This window comes from Oncorhynchus keta, chromosome 10 (genome assembly GCF_023373465.1).
Source record: "Oncorhynchus keta strain PuntledgeMale-10-30-2019 chromosome 10, Oket_V2, whole genome shotgun sequence".
In the NCBI taxonomy this organism is placed as follows: domain Eukaryota; kingdom Metazoa; phylum Chordata; class Actinopteri; order Salmoniformes; family Salmonidae; genus Oncorhynchus; species Oncorhynchus keta.
This window is the reverse complement of record NC_068430.1, coordinates 54340819-54364412: the sequence shown is the minus strand read 5'-3', so window position 1 is coordinate 54364412 and position 23594 is coordinate 54340819. Positions and strand designations below refer to the sequence as shown.

At 42.4% G+C, this 23594-nt stretch overlaps 1 protein-coding gene across 1 annotated transcript in view; it reads right to left on the bottom strand.

The window, feature by feature from the left end:
• LOC118389549 (copine-9-like) overlaps positions 1–23594 on the bottom strand; it is a 178797-nt gene that overhangs the window by 51276 nt on the left and 103927 nt on the right. The window contains exons 8-10 of the mRNA XM_052527298.1: positions 9137–9200; positions 5962–6065; positions 5490–5594 (exon numbers count right to left, since the gene is read on the bottom strand). Coding sequence (XP_052383258.1) covers positions 5490–5594; positions 5962–6065; positions 9137–9200 — 273 coding nt within the window. The remainder of the gene's footprint in view (positions 1–5489; positions 5595–5961; positions 6066–9136; positions 9201–23594) is intronic.

The window sequence follows — 23594 nt, the reverse complement described above, 5'->3', positions numbered from 1 at the left end:
TTTTATGCAAATGTTCGAAATGGGAAGGGGGAGCAGTACAGCATAAGTAGCTACCTGGCATTCCATTGGTGGCAGCTGGTGCCTTATGAAGGACACTGAATTTACCACTTCAAATAATGTATTTCTGGGCAACATCAAACAGCTAAGAAAGCAAGGAAAAAATATCACATACAGCCACCCTCCCATTACCGATAAGGACATGCCCCAGCTCCAAAACTCCCAGGCTCTGAATCCCAGTTCACCAAGGGGTCTGTTCCAGAAAGTGTGGTTTGACCTCCAGTTACATACACCAGACAATTAAAGCCCAACTCATTCCTCGTAAAAACAGACAAGAACGGCCTAAGGTATGTTGTTCATAGCCTGTTTGTGTTATTTCTAAGTTGCACTCATAAGTAGGCTACTGGAAATCAATATTATAACAACGCATTCTTTCTCTCAGATACGCCACTCTCGCATATAACGAGGCCACAAAGAATTATCTGGACCCAAGGGAGACACCCGTGCCAATATATCCAACAAACACCGGCATTATCACATAAGTCAGCTGTGGTGGATAGCAAAGAGAATATATGGTTTCATTGATTAAAATCAGCTCAAATGACTGTCATGGATTGTCTTTCTTTTGTCTGAAAAATGTCCTGACGAGAGAGCACTATTTTTCTGCCAGGCAAAGTCAGGCATCATAAGCTCATTGTTATGGATGTTTCGAAATATATCTTCACTAGAAAACAGCTTAAACAAATGCAAATACAGCTACTTTGCGGTTATTCTGTCTGCACTTTTTGACGTGACTGTAAATTAGCTGTAGATGGCTAGCTAGCAAGCAAAGGAAAATAACGCTGCCAGTCGGTATGGCAATACAACATTTAGAACGAACGACTGGATTGCGTCTATAGATACAGAACAAAAATAACAAACGACTGGGTTACATCTCTAGCAACCCTAGATTTGCATCAGGACTATATCTTGTGGAAGGATGAAATAGTATGAATACATTAATAAAAAATAACTAATTTTAAGGAAAATATGTCGATCATTATTTGATGATCATTTCGGGCCTAACAACGCCCGTGCCAATATATCCAACAAACACTGGCTTCTCGGGCATTATTATATGTAACATGTTTGGGAAAGAGAAGAGAGGGAGGCAAACACAGTATGTCCCTTGAGAAATATGAGGTGATGATCAATAGACAGTATATCACAAAAGTGAATACACCCCTCACATTTTTGTAAATATTTGAGTATATCTTTTCATGTGACAACACTGAAGAAATGACACTTTGCTACAATGTAAAGTAGTGAGTGTACAGCTTGTATAACAGTGTAAATTTGCTGTCCCCTCAAATTAACTCAACACACAGCCATTAATGTCTAAACCGCTGGCAACAAAAGTGAGTACACCCCTAAGTGAAAATGTCCAAATTGGGCCCCAATTAGCCATTTTCCCTCCCGGTGTCATGTGACTCGTTAGTGTTACAAGGTCTCAGGTGTGAATGGGGAGCAGTTGTGTTAAATTTGGTGTCATCGCTCTCACACTCCCTCATACTGACTGGTCACTGGAAGTTCAACATGGCACCTCATGGCAAAGAATTCTCTGAGGATCTGAAAAAAAAGAATTGTTGCTCTACATAAAGATGGCCTGGGCTAGAAGAAGATTGCCAAGACCCTGAAACTGAGCTGCAGCACAGTGGCCAAGACCATACAGCGGTTTAACTGGACAGGTTCCACTCAGAACAGGCCTCGCCATGGTCGACCAAAGAAGTTGAGTACACGTGCTCAGCATCGTATCCAGAGGTTGTATTTGGGAAATAGACGTATGAGCGCTGCCAGCATTGCTGCAGAGGTAGAAAGGGTGGGGGGTCAGCCTGTCAGTGCTCAGACCATACGCTGTACACTGCATCAAATTGGTCTGCATGGCTGTCGTCCCAGAAGGAAGCCTCTTCTAAAGATGATGCACAAGAAAGCCCGCAAACAGTTTGCTGAAGACAAGCAGACTAAGGACATGGATTACTGGAACCATGTCCTGTGGTCTGATGAGACCAAGATAAACTTATTTGGTTCAGATCGTGTCAAGCGTGTGTGGCGGCAACCAGGTGAGGAGTACAAAGACAAGTGTGTCTTGCCTACAGTCAAGCATGGTGGTGGGAGTGTCATGATCTGGGGCTGCATGAGTGCTGCCGGCACTGGGGAGCTACAGTTCATTGAGGGAACCATGAATGCCAACATGTACTGTGACATACAGAAGCAGAGCATGATCCCCTCCCTTCGGAGACTGGGCCGCAGGGCAGTAATCCAACGTGATAACGACCCCAAACACACCTCCAAGACGACCACTCCCTTGCTAAAGAAGCTGAGGGTAAAGGTCATGGACTGGCCAAGCATGTCTCCAGACCTAAACCCTATTGAGCATATGTGGGGCATCCTCAAACTGAAGGTGGAGGAGTGCAAGGTCTCTAACATCCACCAGCTCTGTGATGTCGTCATGGAGGAGTGTAAGAGGACTCCAGTGGCAACCTGTGAAGCTCTAGTGAACTCTGTGCCCAAGAGGGTTAAGGCAGAGCTAGAAAATGATGGTGGCCACACAAAATATTGACACTTTGGGCCCAATTTGGACATTTTCACTTAGGGGTGTACTCACTTTTGTTGCTAGCGGTTTAGACATGAATGGCTGTGTGTTGAGTTATTTTGAGGGGACAGCAAATTTACACTGTTATACAAGCTGTACACTCACTACTTTACATTGTAGCAAAGTGTAATTTCTTCAGTGTTGTCACATGAAAAGATATACTCAAATATTTACAAAAATGTGAGGGTGTACTCACTTTTGTGATATACTGTAAATAGCCTTAAGGATTTACCTTGTAAAAATGGTCATGTGTTTGTGACACGTACTACATTGAATTGATTAACAATAAAATATGATTAATTGACATTTGCACTTTGCATAAATCAGTAATATTGTGTGAGGGTTTGTGTGCATGTATGTATGTATGTGTGTGTGTGTGTGTGTGTGTGTGTGTGTGTGTGTGTGTGTGTGTGTGTGTGTGTGTGTGTGTGTGTGTGTGTGTGTGTGTGTGTGTGTGTGTGTGTGTGTGTGTGTGTGTGTGTGTGTGTGTGTAATAACCAAAGATAAAACGAAACGTTGTGGAACCTCCATGTTGGTCCCAATAACACCAGCGCTGGCCTTTGAGACAATATGGCCGACTGCTGGCATTATTCTGACCACCACAGAGCATCATGGGTACTGTAGTACATCATGCTACAGCAACATTCCATAGTCCTTAGTATTGAGCGCAGACAGTGACAAAACCACAAATCATTGGCTACTTAGTCCCACAGCCTTGCCAATGGCTCAGTTGTACGGAAGGCATAATGGGAACTCCCCCAGATGTTACACCAGACTCATTTATAGCTATCAGGAAAAAAATCCCTGGTTTTACTGAATATAGAGTACCTGCTACAGTATCCAAAGTTGCTTTGACTAAAAGCTTCTGCTCAATGACCAAATGTAACAGTAGGGGCAATGTACAGGAAATCTACAGAAAACCACATGAAACTTCCAAAATATACTGAACAAAAATATAAACACAACATGCAAAGTGTTGGTCCCATGTTTCATGAGCTGAAATAAAAGATCCCAGAACCTTTCCATTAGCACAAAAAGCTTATTTCTCTCAAAAGTTGTGCACAAATTTGTTTACATCCATGTCAGTGAGCATTTCTCCTTTGCCAAGATAATCCATCCACCTGACAGGTATGGCATATCAAAAAGCTGATTAAATAGCATGATCATTACACAGGTGCACCTTGTGCTGGGGACAATAAAAGGCCACTCTAAAATGTGCAGTTTTGTGCCACATGTCTCAAGTTTTGACGGAGCATGCAATTGGCACGCTGACTGCAGGAATGTCCACCAGAGCTGCTGCCAGAGAATTTAATGTTAATTTCTCTAACATAAGTCACCTCCAACGTTGTTTTAGAGAATTTGGCAGTACGTCCAACTGGCCTCACAACCGCAGACCATGTGTAACCACGCCAGACCAGGACCTCCACATCCGTCTTTTTCTCCTGCGGGATGGTCTGAGACCAGCCACACGGACATCTGATGAAACTGTGGGTTTGCACAACGTAGGAATTTCTGCGCAAACTGTTAGAAACTGTCTCAGGGAAGCTCGTCTGCATGCTCGTCATCCTCACCAGGGTCTTGAACAGACTGCAGTTTGGCGTCATAACCAACTTCAGTGTGCAAATGCTCACATTCTATGGCCACTGGCAGGCTGGATAAGTGTGCTCTTTACGGATTAATCCCGGTTTAAACTGTACCTGGCAGATGGCAGACAGTGTGTATGGCATCATGTGGGCGAGCGGTTTGCTGATGTCAACTTTGTGAAAAGAGTGCCCCATGGTGGAGGTAGGGTTATAGTATGGGCAGGCATAAGCTACGGACAACGAACACAATTGCATTTTATCAATGACGATTTGAATGCACAGAGAAATCGTGAAGAGATCCTGAGGTCCATTGTTGTACCATTCAGCCGCCGTGATCACCGCATGTTTCAGCATGATAATGCACTGCCCCATGTCACAAGAATCTGTACACAATTTCTGGAAGCTGAACATTTCCCGGTTCTTCTATGGCCTGCTTACTCACCAGACATGTCACCCCATTGAGCATGTTTGGGATGCTCTGGATAGACAGGTGTACGACAGGGTGTTCCAGATCCAATATCCAGCAACTTTGAACAGCCATTGAAGAGGAGTGGGACAACATTCCACGGCTACAATCAACAGCCTAATCAACTCTATGTGAAGGAGATGTATCGCGCTGCATGAGGCAAATGGTCACACCAGATACTAACTTGTTTTCTGATCCACGCCTCTACCTTTTTTAAGGTATCTGTGCCTAACAGATGCATATTCCCAGTATATTCCCAGTCATGTGAAAGCCTAATGAATATATTCAATTGACTGATTTTCTTGTATGAACTGTAACTCAGTAAAATCTTTGAAAATGTTGCATGTTTGTCAAGCCCTGACCTACCTTAGAGATCCTTTTTATGTCTCTTTTGGTTTGGTCAGGGCGTGAGTTGGGGTGGGAATTCTATGTTTTATCTTCTATTTCTGTGTGTTTGGCCGGGTGAGGTTCTCAATCAGAGGCAGCCGTCTATCGTTGTCTCTGATTGAGAACCATACATAGGTAGCCTTTTCCCACCTGTGTTTTGTGGGTAGTTGTTTTCTGTTTTTGTGTCTGCACCAGACAGATCTGTTTCGGTTTTGTTCGTTCTCTTTGTTGTTTTTGTTATTCAGTGTTCAGTTCTATTAATAAATCATGAACACTTACCACGCTGCGCTTTGGTCCACTTCTTCATGCAATGATGACCGTTACAATTTTGCATTAATATTTTTGTTCAGTGTCGTTCATGTGGTCATGCCTTTACCCTGGGTACTAAGTGACCTTTGATCTCTTGACTGTCTGCGTCACTCACCTGTCATAGTCTCCGTTACAGAGGGCTCGTACAGGGATGGTGAAGGGCTGCCACACAGGGTTCAGAGTATTCTTTACCACCTCCGTCTTATGGCAGATGGTGAACCTACGGTACACAGCACACACGCCTTAGAAGTATCAACCACAAATACCAAAGAAGATGGTGAACCTACGGAAATCGAGTTACCCATAAGGGTGCAGTCGAATGGCCGTGGTCTGAGGTGCTTTTCCTCCTGTTCTAGTAATTGTATTTATATGGTCCCCATTTCAACACAGTACACACAAGGACCGTTAAGTACAGGGATGAAAAGGCATAGCCATAGAAATATAAGCCACAAATACCAAATAAATGAAAGTCTTTGTTTTCTCCAAAATACTTGTGACAGATTCATTCATATATTTGGATCTACATAACAGACAATGTGGGAAGTGAACTCATCTTGACACACGCACACGCACACACACACACTCACGTTCCGTCTTCATTACTGCGGTAGAAGACCAGGAATGGGTCTGACTTGCCGAAGAAGTCTTTCTTGTCCAGCTTGTTGGCACACAGCTGCATGGTAGCAATGTCCTGAGAGAAAAGACAAGTCTCAACGTCAAAGCAAGGTGCTGGTTTTAAGTCACCATAGTGACATAAGTAACGTAAATGACATATAACTAATATGTCAGTTTAAATGACATATATTGTAACTACAACGTCACTGTTAAATGTCACTATTTTGAAATATTCTTAATGTTGCATTTATATATTTCTCTGACCAAGTATGTGAATGTATGGTTCTTGTATGGGGATTGTTTAGAGGTTAAATTATTACAACGTTTTAATAAGATAAAGGATAACTACACAAGCTTTAATGGTAAAAGTCATTAATAATATGGTATGCGTATGGAGCTGCAATGCACCTCAGGAACAACACCCATATTCATAATATTTCACAGGGAAACCTCTGAGAAAGCAAAAACAACAGACTCATTTGGGTTGAGCAAATATCTCCTGGGAGGAGCAGCCCACCCATATAAATAGAACATTTACTTGAATGGGGATTCCTGTTCTAGTAATTATATTTCTATGAGCCCGACATCCTTTAGAAATCACACCTTTTGGAGATCTGAGCAAGGTGGCAGAATAAACACAACATGTCATATGCCTTGCAGCATGCCCCTTCCACTATATTTCTATAATGAACGATATAATGAACTATGTTCTCCATGTCTTAGAGCAACGGTCTGCAACCTTTTGTAGCGTGACAGCTACTTTAATTTTTTTGGGCAGAAAACAGTGCACTAATTTCTATTTTACACTAAGGACCTGCAAGATTTTCTTAGCATAAGAGCTCAAATTAAACATGTCTCGAGCTAATCTTTTTTTTTCTCTAGCTTTTCTAGCTTTCAAATAGGCACATTCTTCTATTCTCCCCTGCAAGAATGTGTCTATTTGAATGCTAGAAAAAATAAGTAGCTCGAGACATGTTTCATTTTAGCTCGCATGCTAGAAAAGGTTGCAGGTACTTAGCGTAAAATAGAAATGTGTGCACTGTCTTCTGCCAATATACCTGGTCAAATAATGGTTAATAAACAACTCTAGGGTGGGGGGGTGATTTCATATTTTCCAAAATTATGTTTTCATTTGTCTTTTTTGTGTGTGTGGGGGGAAGAGAGATAGAGACAGAAAGAGACAGAAAGAGACAGGGAGAAAGAGACAGGGAGACAGAGAGAGACAGAGGGAGACAGAGAGAGACAGAGAGAGACAGGGAGAGACAGAGAGAGAGAGAGAGAGAGAGAGAGAGAGAGAGAGAGAGAGAGAGAGAGAGAGAGAGAGAGAGAGAGAGAGAGAGAGAGAGAGAGAGAGAGAGAGTGAGTATATTAACGGAACAGAGAGATAGAGATACAATTATTCATACCTCTGAGGGGAATTGTCAATGTCATTATTCACAGATCGGATGCATTTTAATTTTAATATGGTAGTCATCATTTCATTGTCAGAATGATAATTTTTCAATGTTTGCGTTCCAAATGGCACCCTATTCCCTGCCTTGCAAAAGTATTCATCCACCTTGGTGTTCTATTCTGTTGTATTAAAACCTGTAATTTAAACAGATTTTTGGGGGGACTTAATGTAATGGATATACACAAAACAGTCCAAATTGGTGACGTGACATTAAAAAAATTACTTTAAAAAAATGCCAAACGGAAAGTGGTGCGGGCATATGTATTCACACCCTTTGCTATGAAGACCCTGAATAAGATCTGGTGCAACCAATTACCTTCAGAAGTCACATAATTAGTTCAATAAAGTCCACCCGTGTGCAATTTACAGAAGAGTGGCAAGATAAAAGCCATTGCTTAAAGAAAAAAAATAAGCAAACACGTTTGGTGTTCGCCAAAAGGCATGTGGGAGACTCCCCAAACATATGGAAGAAGGTACTCTGGTCAGATGAGACAAACATTTTGCTTTATGGCCATCAAGGAAAACCCTATGTCTGGCGCAAACCCAACACCTCCCATCACCCGAGAACACCATCCATGGTGGTGGCAGAATCATGCTGTGGGGATGTTTTTCCATCGGCAGGGACTGGGAAACTGGTCAGAATTGAAGGAATGACGTATGGCGCTAAATACAGGGAAATTATTGAAGGAAACCTGTTTAAGTCTTCCAGAGATTTGAGACTGGGACGGAGGTTCACCTTCCAGCATGAAAATGACCCTAAACACACTGCTAAAGCAACACTCGAGTGGTTTAAGGGGAAACATTTAAATGTCTTGGAATGGCCAAGTCAAAGCCCAGACCTCAATCCAATTGAGAATCTGTGGGATGACTTAAATATTGCTGTACACCAGCGGAACCCTTCCAATTTGAAGGAGCTGGAGCAGTTTTGCCTTGAAGAATGGGCAATGGCTAGATGTGCCAAGCTCATAGAGACATACCCCAAGAGACTTGCAGCTGTACTTACTGCAAAAGGTGGCTCTACAAAGTATTGACATGGGGGGTGGGGGGGGGGGGTGAATAGTTAACCACGCTCAAGTTTTTTGGGGGTCTTATTTTTTGTTTGTTTCACAATTAAATGATACATCTTCAAAGTGGTAGGCATGTTGTGTAAAAAAAATGTATTTTAATTCCAGGTTGTAAGGCAACAAAACAGGAAAAATGCCAAGGGGGGTGAATACTTTCCCAAGCCACTGTAGTGCACTACTTTTGACCAGGGCCCATTGTGCTCTCAAAAGTAGTCAAAAGTATTGTGGGAACAAGATGTTATTTGGGACACAGACACTCTTTTATATTCTCTGTTTTTATTTATTTATTTTTACCCCTTTTTCTCCACAATTTCATGATATCCAATTGGTAGTCACCGTCTTGTCCCATCACTGCAACGCCCATACAGACTCGGGAGAGGAAAAGGTCGAGGGCCATGTGTCCTCCGAAACAGCCCTATGTTGAGGGCTGAGCGCGATGGGACAAGGACATCCCAGCCGGCCAAACCCTCCCCTAACCCAGACAACGCTGGGCCAATTGTGCGCTGCCTCATGGGTCTCCTGGTCGTGGGATCAAACCCGGGTCTGTAGTGATGCTTCAAGCACTGCAATGTATATTCCCTATGTTGAATGGATGAGAATATGTGTGTGTGTGTTGTGTGTGATACTGACCCTGCAGTTACTCAGTTCCTCAGCGGTGAATATGATGTTCCCACACTTTTTCCCTGGGATCCCACTAGAGAGAGAGAGAGAAAGAAAAATCAAAAACTCAGAATGATAAGTACTGGGTTAGGGTCCTTTGTCAGTATTTTGTGTACATAATTAGCTTTTTAAATGCTGAATTGATCACTAACTATTAGTGCCTCTTTGTATGCATTGATGTGAACATTGCATGTAAGGTCAAGACCTTGAGTGAAATAGACAAACATATGCAAGCATGCACACTCACATACACACACATATATACATCCCTCATGTTGACAGATAGAGGTCTAGAGGTCAGTCCTGATAGCTTTATTAACTTGCCTTCAGACTCCAAATCAACAGGTCTGAGAACAGTCCATCACTTCACATTAGCACTCCACACATTGAAACGAGTGGCAGAGGACTGACTTTAGATCAGATGTTGGGATGACAAAATACTAGTTTCATAGTAACAGACAGGGGCTGTTTAGGGAGACTTTTCTTCACCTCCACACTTTTCTACTTTCCAAATGGCACCATATTCCCTTTAAAGTGCACTACATTTGACCACAGCCAATTCAGCACATAAATAGGGAATAGGGTGTCATTTGGAACGCACCCATAGATGAGTCATTTTCACCAGGGGACACATTACCATTCAATCCAAGCAAACAAATTTATTTTAGGGCCGATTGGAGTGTCTATCAAATGATGTATGAGGCGATTAGGGTAATTGTAATGGAATTAGATTTAAAAATGGAGGCCAGACAGACTGATGTTAAGAGGGGAATACCTATTTAACAAGGGGAGGGCTTTTTAATTTTGGGTACCACTATCGATACATTTGCTGTGAGTGATGCTTTCAGAATAGCTTAAATAGATGTGAATCAATGCTAGAGAGAGGAAAAAAGCATTAGGGTTCTCTTCCTAAGAAGAAGATTGATAGAAGCAAAAACCAGAGAATCGTTTCACGTAAATTATTAATCACAGGTTGAGTCTTATAAGAGAATTACAGATGGTCAAATCCAGCATGTCATACAGTGATTTATTCCGTCCAGTAGACATTGCAGTAAGGCTGGTAAGCGTGGCTATAGGATGATTAACATTCTTGCTGTGAGTTTTAAGGGTGTAATCATAAACACCCATGCCACATACACACACCCTGAAGTGCTCACGACAGACAGCCTGAGGTGGTATGTGCACGGGTGACAATTTACTCTACACACACACACACACACACACACACACACACACACACACACACACACACACACACACACACACACACACACACACACACACACACACACACACACACACACACACACACCTGTCAGGTTGACAGCCTCTGCACAGGGGTATTTATAATGCTTACAATGCCTTTTGAACCTTTACCCCAGCATTCCATGTACTCAGATCTTCTCTATTCTCCTCTACGCCACTCTGACAGCCTGATTACTTCACAAGGGCTGCTGTCAGAAAAGACACCCTAATACCTTCGGTTCTGATAAACACACTCACACTTACGCACGTACACGCACAAACACCGAGACACTCAGACACACACAGAGACAGGCACATGCACAGATGGGAGTCTAACTGTGCAGAGCAAATGCCCCTTTGCCCCCCCACTCGCCAAGTGCCCTTTTGGGTGGTGATATAGTTTTATGGTGGCCGTTAAAAGCCAAGCTGCAGCATCATGAAATAACTATAGACGATGGAATGATTTCTGACTGAGACATGTTTAGCAAATCGCCGTGAGGGGGGAAAAAAGCATATACAACTTCCTCCAGATCAGAGACTAAAACAAAAGACGACTCATTTATTAGATTATAAAAGCAGGACTGGGCAACCTTCTTTACATGCAGCTCAAGGTTTAGGTCAGGGTCAAAGAAGACGCCAAGGTTTCTGTCCGTAGGCTTTACATTGATGAACAAATGACCAAGGTTATTTACATCAGGGTTCTAAAAGGTGGGGGTGAAATTAAACAACCTCTGACTCATCCCTTCTTCAGTTCTGAACCCACTGCCCGCAAGTTGCTGGGACATCTTCAAGTTTGCTAACGGAAGATAAATCACAATAAGAAAAAAAAAAGATCTAACTCGCAGATCTACATACATCATCAACATCAATGATCAGCTGATAGCCCACCATCTTTTCCCGATGTCAATCATGCCTTTAGGAGGCATTGTAATTGTTAGCAACTAGCTTGCTTACAATTTGTGATGAATGTGTTGTTGCAGAAATAATTAGGCCCTTTTTTCCTTTTGGGCTCTGGTCAAAAGTAGTGCACTATATAAGAAATAGCATGCCATTTTGGACATTTACATGCAAAATGGTACCCTATTCCCAATCTAGTGCACTACTGTTGAATTTCAAGTGCACTACTTTACAATGAGAAGTCGTGCACTCTATAGGCCAGTGCATATGGTGTAATTTCAGACGCAGCCACAGTGGCTATGTCCCAACTCTCCATTCCTCTCGCGAAGTGTACACTTGCACACTCCCTGTCATTGATTTAAAAACATTGGCTGGAGGGATTTTCTATCATTACAAGTTAACATTTCTGGAAAAGGGAAGAGAATCAGGACATAGCCACTGTCTCGCTCCGGGCCCAATTCACACATTACCTGGAACACAGGCGCTACAGGCTCTATGTGTTATTTCACTGGGCACTTGAAAAGTAAAGGAGATAATAACTTCATAATTGCAATAATTGAATAACCTAATAACCAACATTTCGACAGACAAGCTGTCTTCATCAGGGTATAACGAGTTTTTTTCAGTAATTGATTTAGCTAATGCTTTCTTTAGCATCAGCCACAGGATTGGTTCTCGTTTACGTTTCTTGAAAGAAAATAGACATGGACGGTGATGCCTCAAGCCTACATTGAATCATGCTCACCACACAGCATAAGACATTCAATAACGACCATGTCTCAAGGAGCGTGAAAAATGCCAATGGGGCATGGGTGAGGAAGAATGTCAACGTTTCTGTTTCTGTGAACGACTGCAATGCCTGCATGGGCAGTGTCAACCTATCTGATGCTCTGATAGGCTACTACCAGGTCCTCCACAAGACCAGGAAGTGGTATAACACTTTTTTTTTACAACTTTGTGGACATTGCTACAGTAAATGCTTTCATTCTCCATAAGCAGATGGCCAAAGCAAAAGGTCAGCACCCTCTCTCCCAGTTGGCCTTCCGAGATAAACTGGTGTTGGAAATGGCTGAATCGGAGGTCCAAAGCAAGCTCACTACCATCACAAGACCCCCCCACTCAAAGTGAGCGCCACTATCTAACACACATGCCAAGAATTGCAAGCATTGCACAAAACACAGATCTTCTGTCCGAAATGACAGATTGCTTTTTGTTTCCTGGCAGAGAGGGACTGCTTCAAAGATTATCACGACATGCACAAGCTATGGTGAAAGTGAAATCGAATCATCTACACCTGGGATGTAAAACATACACGAATGCCATTTGTAAATAGTTCAGCTTATTTAAATTCTTGCACCTTTTGTTGTGAGGGACAAATGTTTTCGTGTATATTTTGTATGTATATCTGGTGCTTTTATATTGTTTATGTAAACAGTTCATTTGTATGTGGGACCAACACATTGGATATGCCTAGGCTAAACGTTCAAGAACTTTGAAGAGGTTGAAAAAACACGTGGATATTCTTTGTATGTCCCCCGACACCAGCACAATATTTGAGAGAGGTTGGTGTTATAGAAATGTCATTTTTATAGTGAGCAATATCCTTTAGGCACATCCAGTGTGCAAAAACAGTGCAATTACCACATTTGGACACTTTAGAGAGGTTGAAAGGAAACGTGAATGTGCCCTGGATACCCCATAACACCCCCACAATGTTTGAGTGAGGTTGACATGGTAGAAATGGTGTGTTTATACTGAACAGATAGCATTTAGGGATTGCAAATATGTAATAGCACTGAAATTAACTAATTTACAGACATGCCACTTTGGAGAGGTTTAGGGACACTTGGATATGTCCCATGACCACACCTGACACCACTTACTAAAACATCTGCCAATTTTTAAAATTATTTTATTTTATTTTACACCTTTTTTGTGGTATCCAATTGGTAGTTACAGTCTTGTCCCATCGCTACAACTCCTGTACCGACTTGGGAGAGGCGAAGGTCGAGAGCCGTGAGTCCTCCGAAACACAACCCAACCAAGCCGCACTGCTTCTTGACACTATGCCCGCTTAACCCAGAAGCCAGCCGCACAAATGTGTCAGAGGAAACACCGTACACCTGGCAACCATGTCAGTGAGCATTGCTCCCAGCCCGCCACAGGAGTCGCTGGGACAAGAACATCCCTGCCGGCCAAACCCTCCCCTAACCCGGATGATGCTGGGCCAATTGTGCACCGCCCCATGGGTCTCCCGGTCTGTTATTTTTTGTTTGCTTGATCTTGTAAATTCTGAACTATGCAACTCCTATCTTCTGATAATTTCCTCACAATCTCACAGAATGTCTTCTTTCCAAATATATGTTTTTGCATGTCAGAATCATGTAATTACACATGAACAGCAGTTACTTTTGGGTATGTCTATTTAGGCGGGAAATCTACATTTTGCCATTATATTTAGGCTATTTTCTGGTATTACAAAAGTAATATTGAATTGTGCTTGGTTGGCAATGCAACCATATATCAACATTTCCATGTATCTAATGCTCGAAAAGTTCCATCTGTGCCACTGACTTAGTCTGGCTTTAATTCCAGTTTGTCTTGAAATTAATAAATGATATGTTGGATTCACGTCTCCATTTCAACCAAACATAATAAGATAGAGAATAGGACAAAATTAAATAAATAAATAATTAAATAAAACTTTAAATACACTTTAAATCAAGTTTTATTTGATCCTATGCTTTAACCTTGATTTTTGGTTGAGATGGAAACATGAATCCAACATATGAATTATTAATTTGTAGACAAACTGGAATTATAGCTAGACTAAAGACAGTGGCACAGATGGAATTATCCAAGCAGAAGACATCTCCTTCAAATGTTGGTATTTGGTTGCGTTGACAATCAAACAATTCAATATCGCTAAATAGCATTATATTTGAAATCAGCGATTGAAACCCTACCCACTGGGCACGAATGATTATTAAGAGATATTTTAACAACTAAATATATTCACTGTTGCAATCAAAGTCATTCCAAAGGGTAGGTTTTACAGATCAAATAAAATGTAACTATACTTTATAAGTAATATCATCAGTGATACTATTTAGGCATATACAGCATTTGCAAAGTCATTAACAGTGTTTGTTTTGAATGTATTTTGGTTTGAGTGTGTTGTATGTACAGTATTAGTTTGACCAGTAGATTAAAAACCATTGCCCTTATGAACTAAAACAATATTATTCAAGCCAGGATACTCAGAGAAACAATGCTTGCACACTGTATCATCTGTCCTGGATGAGTTGTTACCATGGTGACACGTGATTGGTAATAAAAGCCAGATCTGGAAAGTTCCATAAACACCAAGCCTTCAGATTTGTGCTTGGGATATTTAGTGCCTTTCGAAAAGTATTCAGACCCCTTGACTTTTCCCACATTTTGCTACAGTACAGACTTATTCTAAAATGGATTACACATAATACCATATAATGACAAAAGCAAAAACAGGTTTATCTATTTTGCACATTTATTAAAAATAAAAAACATACCTTATTTACCTAAGTATTCAGACCCTGTTTCCATTGATCATCCTTGACATGTTTCCACCTGTGGTCAATTCAATTGATTGGACATGATTTGGAAAGGCACAAACCTGTCTAAATAAGGTCCCACAGTTGACAGTTCATGGCAGAGCAAAAACCAAGTCATGAGGTTGAAGGAATTGTCCGTTGAGCTCCGAGACAGGATTGAGTTGAGGCACAGATCTGGGGGAGGATAGCAAAACATTTTTGCAGCATTGAAGGACCCCAAGAACACTGTGGCCTCCACCATTCTTAAATGGAAGAAGTTTGCAACCACCAAGATTCTTCCTAGAGCTGGCCAGCCAGCCAGCCAAACTGAGCAATCGGGGGAGAAGTGCCTTGGTCAGGGGGGTGACCAAGAACCTGATGGTACACTGACAGAGCTCTAGAGTTCCTCTGTGGAAATGGGAGAACCTTCCAGAAGGACAACCATCTCTGCAGCACTCCACCAATCAGGTATTTATGGTAGAGTCGCCAGACGAAAGCCACTCCTCAGAAAAAGGCACATGACAGTCCGCTTGGAGTTTGCCAAAAGGCACCTAAAGATTCACAGACTATGAGAAACAAGATTCTCTGGTCAGATTAAACCAAGATTTAACTCTTTGGCCTGAATGCCAAGCTTCACGTCTGGAGGAAACCTGGCACTAACCCTACAGGAAAGCATGGTGGTGGCAGCATCATGTTGTGGGGATGTTTTTCAGCGGCAGAGCGCTCAGAGCCTCAGACTGGGGCGAAGGTTCACCTTCCAATAGGACAACGACCCTAAGCACACATCCAAGACAACACAGGAGTGGCTTCGGGTCAAGTCTCTGAATGTCCTTGAGTGTCCCAGCCAGAGCCCGGACTTGAACCCGATCGAACATCTCTTGAGAGACCAGAAAATAGCTGTGCAGCAATGATATCCATTAAACCTGATAGAGCTTGAGATGATCTGCAGAGAAGGATGGGAGAAACTCCCCAAATTTAGGTGTGCCAAACTTGTAGCGTCATACCCAAGAAAACTTGAGGCTGTAATTACTGCCAAAGGTGCTTCAACAAAGTTCTGAGTAAAGGGTCTGAATACTTAGGTAAATGCGGCTCCCTCTGCTGGATGTGCCATGTGATATTTCATTTTTTAAATGTTTTGTCATTATGGGATATTGTGTGTATATTAATAAGGAAAATAATATATTTTAGAACAAGGCTGCAACCTAACAAAATGTGTAAAAATTCAAGGGGTCTGAATACTTTCTGAAGTCACTGTATATATCATGGCTTGTGGCGTACCGCGAACAAGCCACCGGGGCAGACTCGTCAAGGTCTGGACAGACGGAGTCTACATCATGCGACGGTGGCATCACGCGACGTTGGCTCCCTCTGCTGGACGTACCAGGTCTCAACGGGTCCTCCGGCAAGGACCACCAGCCGTACGGGGCCCATAAAACTGCCAGGAGGGCAGCACACGGGAGGGTTGGAGGTAGTGATAGGTTGCTACCAGATAGACGTCCTCAAGGTCTGCTAGAACCGAGGTGCTCGGTGTTCTACCCCAGAGACGACAGCATTCCCAAGAGCCCAGAAGGCGGTAAATTCAGAAGAGGTCTCCTGCATCAAATCCCCTGGTCTGCCACAGGCTATACATGTAATGTGAGCTCATTGCAACTCACATGCACCACCTCACCTCTGAGTTGTTGTTATTGTTAAGGAATGGCATTTAAGATGAGTGTGTAGGGCTTGGTCTAAGGTGCATTAATATAGGAAATAGACATTAGAATTAGACTGCTATTTGCTTTTATTGTCTAATTAATCACTATGTGAGGTAGCCACAGTTCACATTGCATGGTCTATGCCAAGAACACATTTTGCCAAAAAAGTCAATTGGACATCACTCTGTCAAAATATAGGTCTCTCTTGCCAAGAACTTTGAATAAAATAATGAGATCCACACTGCGTAAACATTAGTGTCACATGAACATGACTGTAGTGCTGCCAACTCTCAACCATTGGGGGTGAGACGCACCCACCACACCTCTTATTTCTCAGGCATTAAAACAGTAGGCCTACTGTTTTTTATTTTCTAATTATTCCAGTTTATTATTCAGTGCATTAACTTTTCAACTGTGGCTCCAAATATGTTTTAAATCGGAGCATATGCGTCTGCAATTCTACATCACAAACATTGAAAAGGCAGCTTCACCTGTGAGATGCATCATTTTTCTGTCACAACACTGTGAACCACACCATATTGAAGCTTATGATTGGTTAAGTAAGGGTCCGGGAACAAGGCGGTTGGATTCACGTTTGTAAAGAAACACCTCTCACGATTTAGAGTGGAGTGCAGTAATGGCAGACTGGATCCCGAGTGTCCAGTCTGGAGTGTGAAGCCACGAGCTCTGGTGGTCGGCTACTGCGTGGCAACCTTGCGGTACCAAAAGCCCTGGTTTTCTCTAGAAAGCCTATGTAAATTCAGATCGCCAAAAGGGCAAATCAACTTTGATCCCCACAGTGAATTATTTTAAAGTTTGCTACAAATCAAGATATTTAATTAAATAGAGATCCATTATGTCTACTACATCTGTCATCACACAGGACCACATGCTGACACAGACCAATTACGGAAGGGCAGGCTACGAGCCGGTTGACTCTCTCAGGCAGGATGATAACGACTAAATCGAGATCATGATCCTTTGCTAGTTACGGCCACTTTCACAATGATCCCTAACGATTTCTTGACGCCATTCAACCCCATTCAGCAATATGGCCCGCTTCAAATTCAACTAAACAAAAATATATACGTACCATGTAGTTTTGGTCCCATGTTTCATGAGCTGAAATAAAAGATCCCAAAAATGTTCCATATGCACAAAAAGTTTCTCTGAAATTATGTGCACAAGGATGTTTACATACATCCTGTTAGTGAGCATTTCTCCTTTGCCAAGATAATCCATCCAATTGACAGGTGTGGCATATCAAGAAGCTGATTAAACATCATGATCATTACACAGGAGTAAGATGACGCCGGAGAAGAAGGCAGACGTTTTACGTGCCCACAACCAATTGTGTTGTTTGTAACTTATTTTTTTACTTATTATGTACATAATGTTGCCGCTGCCGTCTCTTATGAACGAAAATAACTTCCGGACATCAGGACTGCGATGACTAATTACGGACTGGCAGAATCCTTTTTTTCTTTTAACGAGTCTGACAAGGCCGACGCAAACAATATACTGCCTTCCCGGGAACAGGCCCAGAACCCTGTGTTTTGCGTGAAGAGGAGGCAGAGAAAAAGTGGCCGGAGGGCGAGCTGCTTTCTGCCTTCCATTCTGCTAGCATATGTGCAACTTTGGACAATAAAATAGATGGCATACGCCGAAGATTAAACTACCAACGGGACATTCAAAACTGTAATAACTGATGCTTCATGGAGACGTGGCTGAACGACGACACTATCAACATACAGCTGGCTGGTTATACGCTGCACCGGCAGGATAGAACAGCGGCGTCTGGTAAGACAAGGGACGACAGACTACGTATTTTGTAAACAACAGCTGGTGCACGATATCTAAGGAAGTCTCGAGCTATTGTTCGCCTAAGGTAGAGTATCTCATGATAAACTGTAGCCCACACAACCTAACTGTATTTTTCGTAGTTATTTACATACCACCACAGTCGGATTCTGGCACTAAGACAGCATTGAATGAGCTGTATTCTGCCATAAGCAAACAAGAAAACACTCACCCAGAGGCGGCAACATCCGCACTGAGCTAAAAGCTAGAGCTGCCGCTATCAAGGAGCAGGACTCTAACCCGGAAGCTTACAAAAAATCCTGCTATACCCTCCGACAAACCATCAAACAGGCAATGGGTCAATACATGACTAAGATCGAATTGTACAACACTGGCTCTGATGCTTGTCGGATGTGGTAGGGCTTGCAAACCATTACAGACGACAAAGGGAAGCACAGCTGAGAGCTGCCCAGTGACATGAGCCTACCAGACAAGCTAAACTACTTCTATGCTCACTTCGAGGCAAATAAAACTGAAACATGCATGAGAGCACCAGCTGTTCTGGAAGACTGTGTGATCACGCTCTCCACAGCCGATGTGAGTAAGACCTTTAAACAGGTCAACATTCAGACTGATTACCAGTACGTGTACTACGAGCATGTGTCTTCACTGACATTTTCAACATTTTCAACCTCTCCCTGTCCCAGTCTGTAATACCAACATGTTTTAATTCAGGATAGGCGTCCCGCTAGCGGCATACGGTGAAATTGCAGAGCGCAACATTCAAATGACAGAAATAAATATTTAACATTCATGAAAATACAAGTGTTATACATCAAAATAAAGATTAACTTCTTGTTAATCCAGCTGCTGTGTCAGATTTCAAAAAGGCTTCACGGCGAAAGCATACCATGCGATTATCAGAGGAGTGGCACCCCGATTACAAAAGCATACAAACATTTTCATGCCAAGTAGAGGAGTCAGAAATAGCGATAAAACTAATCACTACCTTTGATGATCTTCATCTGGTTGTACTCACAAGAGTCCCTGTTACACAATAAATGTTTGTGTTGTTCGATAAAGTTCCTCTTTATGTCCCAAAAACTCAGTTTTGTTGGCGCATTTTGTTCAGTAATCCACTGGCTCAAAGGCGGTCACAACAGGCAGATGAATGCATCCAAATAGTACCGGTAAAGTTTGTCAAAACATGTCAAACGATGCTTATAATTAATCCTCAGGTTGTCTATTGTCTAAATAATCAATAATATTTCAACTGGACAATAGTATCTTCAATAGAAAGGAAAAAGAACGAAGGACACGCAATCAGTCATGCGCTCAAAGGAGCTCTGGTTCATTCTGCATGCAACTTACAAAATGATCTTATTCTTCCTCATGGCAAATTGTAGTGGTGTTTTGTACACATAATCGTCAACAAATTAATTTGCTGTCACTACTGTCTCTGTCACAGAACGCTTACTTATGACAGCATGTGATAATATAGCTTTGTTTTTTAAAATCCATCACTTGCATCCGCCTAGCCCCAGATCCATAGGCTATATTATTCACCTTGTATGGTCATTGGCAATTTAGAACTAGGTTCATTAGGCTGTAACAACGAAAAGGCAGCATTAAGCAGGAATTATTTGTCTCACTGTACTACATACATTATTTTGCCCAAAAGATTGTGAACCCAAATGTGTAACTGTGGGTAACCTATTTAGTCTTTCACAATAGCTGATGTAATTCAATAGAACAATTCCCAATGGCCTAAAAATATACACTAATTAGTGAGGTTATCTCAGCAAGAACATTCCTGTTATTCCCCATACTTTCATTATTTTACTTCTTGCCAATGTTGCTGGTGTAATTAGCCTATTTGAAATATGATATGCCAAATAAAAATGTTTAAAGTATGTTTAAGTTCAATGGGTCTCTTGAGAGGCGCAGTGGTCGAAGGCATTGCATCACAGTGCTAGAGGCATCACTACAGACCCAGGTTCGATCCCCGGCTGTGTCACAGCCAGCCGTGACCGGGAGACCCATGAGGTAGCGCACAAATGTTACAATGTCTTCTGGGTTAGGGGAGGGTTTGGCTGGACGGGATGTCCTTGTCCCATCGCGCTCTAGTGACTCCACGTGGCAGGTTAAGCAAGCAGTGTGACTTGGCAGGGTTGACGCATGGCTCTCGACCTTCACCTCTCCCGAGTCCGTACGGGAGTTGCAGTGATGGGACAAGACTGTAACTACCAGTTCGGGAGAAAAAAGGGTAAAAAAAAATCTGAAAAAACAACATTTTAAATCGTTTTTATGAGAGCTATGCATTTATGGACAGTGTTGAATATAGGGTAAGCCATGGGAATAGGCTATATTGAAATACCCTTTGCCTCAAATATCCTGTTTTGTCATTTTAGGATTGTGCACAGCTGCTAGGCAGAAACAGTAGGCGTACATGCAAATGATCTTGCCCTTGCAGAGTAATATGATGGCTAGGTTTTTGCAAATCAGCCACAACCACCCGAAGATTGATATTCATTAGATTATTCTTGAATGTGGGGTAATTTGTAGAAATCAAATGTCACATGAACATATTCAAACCCTCAGTATTTGGGAAACATTGATCAGGGGTGGCGTGCAACCCTTTTGGAGAGCTTCCTCGAGGCAGGATTTTCTATGGTCCAAATTAAAAGGGATAGTGCACCCAAATTAATGTTGGTTTCTTATGGACAAGGAGATGCTGCAATCCATCTTAAAGTTAGCCACAGCCACCAACCATTAACATGAGCATTTTCTAACCAAAAAACAATGTAATTATATTTCCCCCAGCTAGCATACTCTAAATGTCATGCCCACATAATCTCAAAGTAGCTTCAAGCCAAGTCGATGAGTTTTGAGTGTATTCATCTTTAAAAGAATCCTGAATGTATCTGACCTGTGTTATTTAAAAAAATATATGTTTTACCCTGGTCATGGGCCTTAGCCATGTGAAAATATACAGACGGGCAGGAAATTAGCTTTAAAACTGCATTTTATTCCTGGGGAGGTACCCCCAGACCCCCACCGGGAAGGTGTGGAGCCAATTAACATTAACAATTGGAAATCTCACTCCAAGCTACAGTATCTTGGGAGTTTCGTCAGACAACTGACTTCCTAATATGGATGCCATAGCCAGAAGCTTTGTCAAAGTACTGTCCGGCACCATCTTTGTCAACCTGCCATGTAATGAATCAACAGTTACTGTACATACTTCTGCACTCTATAACTTTCTGTCAGAGAAACTTCAGTACGTCACCCATGGCACTGACTAAGAGAAGGTCAGTGATAGAAGCATTCATTACTTTGATCTCGATAACTTCCCAATACCTTCTGACACTACTTCCCCAATCATCTGACGTCTTGAAAAGGTCTCCAATCAAAGTAGTCCCAGAATGTTTTAAATCGAGTGAAACTCTTCGCAGGGACATAGCTATACTACATGGGGAGAAGATCTGTGCAATTCTACCTGTGTCGTGGCTGCCTACACTCCACAGCAGAGAGATCTATCATGGGCATGATGAAAAGGGGAGGTGGGGTGGGAAGTGGAGGAATGGAAGGGACGAAGGGGCAGGGGTTACACTGGTCGTGTGACAAGCTCGGCAAGATTGAATTGAAACCCAAAGTACCATTTTCCATTCATTCATTCATTCATAGGTTAGAGTGAGGAGGATAGTGAACCCCGGGGGGCACTGTCTCGTCTCCTTCTCTGTAATGTGAATACTGACTGCACACACATCTTGGAGAGCTTGTCAGAGGTGGGCTGCTCTTTACCTGATTGCTGTTGGGAGAGAGAAAGAGGGGGAGAGAAAGAGGGGGAGAGATGTTTCTGTCAGGTACAAGCCCTAATTGGAGTGAACTAAGTGACCAAACAGAACGGTAGAGAAACAGAGAATACTTTTTATTGAATCTCTTTTCTGGGTTGTTCTTGTCCTTTGTGTCTTCTTTATTTCTCTCTCTGTCTGTCGTCCCCTACCTGTCTCCCCCCACATCTCTGGTGAACATGACATGAATGCTTTTCGTCAGAGGGCCGGGTAATTGAATGAGCTTCTCCTGCTGTCACTCGCCCTGTCATCCCCATCAGCGTGTGACGAGCGGGCGAGGGACGGGGGTGGTGTGGTGAGGGGCTGGGGTGTGGAGCAGGGGCCGAGCTTGTCACACCACCAGCGTCCCCCCCTCCTTGTAATCAAAATGAACACTCGCCTCCGTATGCAAGGGCCCCATGGGAGACCGCCTTTGTGGGATATCGCTCCCCCCTCCATCCTTTCCATTCCTCCACTTCCCTCCCTACCTCCCCTTTTCATCATGCCCATGATAGATCTCTCTGCTAGGCAGCCACGGCACAGGTAGAATTGCAAAGTGCTTCTCTTCTGTGGTATAGCTATGCCCCTGCGAAGACCAAAATAATATTTTTTTCAAGAGTTTATTCTGGTTTCACTCAATTTTAAACATTCCGGGACTACTTTGAGTGGAGACCTTTTCAAGACAAGGTCAGAGGATTGGGGAAGTAGTGTCAGGTGTCCGAATGGGATAATTTTTTTATCAGCATACAGTGCATTCGGAGAACTTGGACACACCCCTGAGATGAGAGACAACCGAAAGACAATATAAGTGCAAAAGTGTCTTACAAGATCATAGGCCAGAAATGGCAATGTAATCACCTTAAAGTATATTTCATGTAACAGTGGTATTGGAAGGTGACGAGATTAAGATTGTTCTTTGAATACATAATTCCCCGCCACACCATGTCAAGCACATTTAATTCAAGGAGTAATGTATGAGGCGACACTGAAGGACACACACTTCTGGTGAGATTAGCGGAGGCTTAGAGAGGGATATTTTAGGATGTGAGATAAAGATAAAGCAGGGTCTGCTGGGAGCATCTAATGAGAGATAAAAACATGTATGTAGGCCTTTTGGAGAAAAGGAGGGTGATTCATTATGCATGTTTGTTTGCTCGGGCCTCCTTTTCCCACATGTAAAACGTAATGAGAAATTTAAGAGAGAGAATGAGAGTGGAAAGGGGCTTTTAATTGGGAAAGAGGGGATGTGGGTATAGGGCTCTTTTTGTTTTTTATGTTTTGCAAGATTATTTCAAGTTTTTTAAGATGAACAGAAATGAAGAAGAAAGCACACTTTATTTTACTGTCCTGTTATGTGAAATGTATTGATTAACGTTTGGGAAGAATC